The sequence below is a fragment of the Mesoplodon bidens genome (genome assembly GCF_964165515.1).
Source record: "Mesoplodon bidens genome assembly, contig: HAP1_SCAFFOLD_154, whole genome shotgun sequence".
Lineage (NCBI taxonomy): Eukaryota > Metazoa > Chordata > Mammalia > Artiodactyla > Ziphiidae > Mesoplodon > Mesoplodon bidens.
Window position 1 is genome coordinate 911,215 of NW_027671790.1, and position 4,507 is coordinate 915,721.

The window sequence follows — 4,507 nt, forward strand, 5'->3', positions numbered from 1 at the left end:
CTGGTGAAATAGGTCAAAACTCTAGGCCAAAAATCCATTATTATTATCGTCAGTGACAGTACCACAACTGTGCCCTTCATAATTAATAAGCACTCCTAACAATCTTCATTTGGCACCAGATGATGTGTTGAAGAGAAACATTCTGGGAGGTTTTGAATCACACTTGGTATTTTGTTAGCCAAGTTACAGGAGAATTTTTAAAGTGGGGGGAAGGGAAGAAGGAAATGGACCAGAAAAAGAATTGAAGCCATCATCTACAGACCAACAAAGCACTGAGAGTTCCAAACGTTATGTCAGACACTAAAGTGACTGATAGAGGCTCAAGTGGTTTATAAAACCTATAAAAAGACTACACCAGCAAAGTCCCCATTTATCGGTAGAGTTCAGAAACTAAAACAAGGAATATTTTAGCTTAAAACCTTATCTCAAGAGAATCATATACACTTCACATGAATAAAAATACCTGAAACCAAACATTTTTAAAAGCTCCAATACCCAAAATATAAAGAAAAAAATTAATTCAGAAGACTCAATCAATCCGTGATAATCACAAAACGGCCGGGCAATCTCTATCTCCCTTCCACATTAACCATCCATCCCCTGGAAGACCAAGGGAGATCAGACCTTCCAGACTTACCTTCCAGACTCACCTTCCAGACCTTCCAGACACCTGGCTGCTGCAAAATTCGATGGAGACTCCTTGTGGAACAGCAGTTTCGCATCTCTTGGGTTTCTCCCTATCGTGATCATGCAGGAAGCAAGTCTGGCTGTGCTATTTCTTATCATTGTCTGTCACCCATCTGCACCATGATATTGAAAAAGTAGTTCCCTTTCCCCCAGAAGGTTGAGGCTCAGCTACAGGGGTAATTCTCCTGGGCACACAGTCATTATTTAGGCCGACTCAGTGACTTCAACCGGCTTAATCATGTGATCAGGTTTGTTGCCAGCTGCATAATGCTCCCACATCTGTAGGTAGAGCCGCTCTAGTTCCATTGTATATTGTTTGGTGTTGAACAGAGGGCTAGATGTTCTCTGCTTCCAGACTTTGCCACGAATTTTCTTCAGGTATTCGAGATCAGTTCCCAGTTTCACAGCTATCTCTTCATATTCTTGCCGATTTTTAGCAATCAGCTCAAGACAGCCTAAACAAGTGAGCTGGGAACCTGCAACTCGGGAAGCAAGAGTCTCTCCTGGCATAGTCACCATGGGGGTCCCTGCCCAAAGGACATCCATCCCTGTGGTGTGGCCATTACAGAGTGGAGTGTCCAAGCAGACATCAGCCAGCTGGCCTCTCCGAACATGTTCCTCTTTAGGAGCAACAGGTGAAAAAATGATACGGTTTGGGGGAAGGCCCATATTTTGTGCGTACTGTTGAATATTAGCTTCTCCTGCTGCTGGAAAACGCAACAGCCACAGTACACTATTGGGAACACGCTTCAGAATATTTGCCCACATCTGCAAAGTAGATGGGTCAATTTTGTATAACTGATTAAAGTTACAGTACACAATGGCATCTTCCGGTAACCCGTACTGAGAACGTGTGGTTACAATAATGGTACGGGGAACCTCCTCTCCAGTGGCAGCCTTATTGTTGATCAGGGTAATTGCCAGGCCATTGCTAATACTGAATCCATTCATTGTAATCTGAATTTGTCCTCTGTTAATCATTTCAATAACTGCTTCTGCAACAGTATTCATAGGAATGACAGGCATATTAAGAGCTGTATTACTGCTGTCTGCGTTGTCTTCTCCATCAGGACATTTCATCTTGACTATTTGCACATCTGATAGACTATCAAGAAATGCTTGGAGGTCGATGCCATTCAGCACAATCCGATTGTCATAAATGTGCCCATTGGACTTAAAATCGATGACGGCTTTTTTCTTCAGGTGAGGGAACATATTAGCATGATCACCAATAAAGAACGTATGGGGCATATAAGCCAGTTTCTCAGAATACTGCTCAGCAACTTCAGCAGGTGACGTTTCCTGATCAGTGATGATATAATCCATGAAAAGCACGCCACTAGTCCCAGGGTACCCCAGCCACATTGCCTGAATAGGAGCTGGCCTGAGAGCAAAGAGTTCATTTCGAGCACCCCTGGTATAACCATTCATATTTACAAGGATGTGTATACCATCTTGATGGATGCGATCAGCTGCTTTCCCATTGCATGGAATCTGAGAAAGATCAGTGAAATGATTGGCTTCTGCCATCACCTTCGCTCGGAAGTTTGTGCCATCATGTGGGCTCAGGGCATAACAGAATATCTCAAATTTATCAGGACTGTGCATGCCTGGAATAGACTGCATAAGGTGAGAAGTAGGATGGTTCCCAAAGTCAGAACTCACGTATCCTACACGCAGTCGACCATCACTGAGCTTCAAGTCTGTTATATGTTCATACGGTGGTTTATGAAGGGCACTTATATTAGCCAAGCAGAGGTTCCCATGCCTCTCAGCAATAGCCTTCCTGAAGCCATGAGGAAGAGGATAGAGCATACTATGATGAGGCTGCACAGAAGGCAACCTATTCTTCTCCAACTGGTCAGCCACAATGCTGACCAACTTCTTCATTCGCTCATCATAGTCTGTCCAATTACAGACAACCTGCAGGCAATGAGCCAAATTACAATAAGCGTCAGGAAAATCAGGTTGAAGCTTCAGAACAGTGCGATAAGAAGCAATTGCTTCTGGAATATTCCCTGAATCCTGGTGAATGGAAGCCAGATTGCTGTGGGCATCCGCAAATGCAGGGTTGATCTGCACGGCACGAGTATAACAGTCTAAGGCTCCCTGAACATCCTGCATCTCCCATAGAGTGTTTCCCATATTACAGTACGCATCAGCAAAGGTAGGACTGATTCGAATAGCCTCCTTATAATGCATCAGAGCTTCGTGCAGTTTTCCCTGCTGCTTCAATACACTTGCTAAATTTGAATGGGCATCAGCAAAGTCTGGGCAGAGCTCTAATGCTTTACGATACAAGTGAACCGCGTCTTCACTGTTTCCCTGTTCTCCTTTGATATTGGCTAGGTTATTCAGAGAGTCTGCATGGGTGGGACACAGCCGGAGAGCTGTACGATAACAATCTTCTGCTTCAGCAACACTGCCCTTCTCTTTGAGAGCGTTGGCTAAGTTGCAGTAAGCATCAGGGAAATGTGGTTGCAATTCAATAGCTCGCCTGTAGGTGTCTATTGCGAGATCCATCAGGCCTTGCTCATAGTATACACAAGCCAGGTTGCCATGTACCACTGCATGATTTGGACTCAAGCTTAGGGCACGAAGGTAAGCTGCCACAGCTCTGTCAAAAATCCGTGCCTCATTGAAGACATTTCCTAAATTGATATAAGCATCCAGAAAATTGGGGTCAAGGGTGACAGCCTTTTCAAAGTGATGAATTGCAAGCCAAATCTCCCCTTGTGCATTGAAAACACAGCCAAGATTACTCCAAGCTACTGCAAAGTTCGGTTGCATCTCAATTGCTTTCAAATAACATGCCTTGGCTTCTTCTAAGCCACCCAGGGCTTTGAGCAGGTTCCCCAGGTCACTGCGAACACAGTACAAAGAAGGATTGTACTGAAGAGCAGAGACGTAAGCTTGTACTGCTCCTTCCATGTCGCCTGCTGCTATCAAAGCGGCTGCCAGGTTAATATAACCATCGATGAAATCTGGTTTGAGACGCAATGCATGCCGGTAATGCTCAGTTGCTTCCTGCAACTGCCCTCTTTCCTTGTACACATTCCCCAAATTCGAATAGGCTTCTGCCAGAAGAGGGTTCTGTTTAATTGCCAGAGTACTAAAGTGGGCAGATCTGTCCAGCCTTCGACACTGGAAGTGTATAGATGAAAGTAATAAAAGTACACCAGTATTGCCTGGCTCTTGTCTCCAGAGCTGCATGCAGTGTCTCTCAGCTGTCTCAAAATCTCCTGCCTGATATTCTCGATGTGCCAGCTCAGCTAACCCTTGGAAGGAAAGCATACGTTTCGTTGGTTCTGTGCTGTCGGCCACGTTGCCCACGGAAGACGCCATCTGGAGCTTCTGGAGAGAGTGAAAAAAGGGAGTAATTGAGTCCCGCTGCCGCCACTACTGGCAAGAATGTTTCTAGTGGTAGCAAACACGAGCGCAGCAGCCGTACCACTGCTTTGGCACGCTTAAGCAGCGGCAACAGTTACAGGCACCGAACCTTAGGAACTATGGTTGGCCATCTACCTCTCATGCTCTTGAAATCTTAATTCTTAACCCTGCCCTCTTCCCCCATTTTTCTCCTAATCAGGGAATAAAAATTACCTATCCATTTGCCTTAGAAGAAATCAAAAGTCAGTAGGCCAAACACTTTTCAAAATATTGTTTTCTGTCCAGTTGGAAATGAAATACATGATTGACTTTTCTTCATCATTCATATAGTCAACGTGGAGAACATTAGGGCCGTGAATTTCAATACAGTAAGATGAGAAAATTTTAAATTGGCCTTCCCAAACCACTAATAAGTAACCGATGTTGTATA

General features: G+C 44.5%; 1 protein-coding gene across 1 annotated transcript; it reads right to left on the minus strand.

The window, feature by feature from the left end:
* Positions 1 to 667: 667 nt before the first annotated feature.
* LOC308611052 (UDP-N-acetylglucosamine--peptide N-acetylglucosaminyltransferase 110 kDa subunit-like) lies at positions 668 to 4,150 on the minus strand. Its single transcript, XM_081259991.1, has one exon. The coding sequence runs from the start codon at positions 4,030 to 4,032 to the stop codon at positions 892 to 894; it is 3,141 nt and encodes a 1,046-aa protein (XP_081116117.1). The 5' UTR covers positions 4,033 to 4,150; the 3' UTR covers positions 668 to 891.
* Between the last annotated feature and the right edge of the window lie 357 nt (positions 4,151 to 4,507).

Excerpts from the sequence above, each read along its gene's own strand:
- LOC308611052 (XM_081259991.1), bottom strand. The coding sequence starts at position 4,032 with ATGGCGTCTTCCGTGGGCAACGTGGCCGACAGCACAGAACCAACGAAA.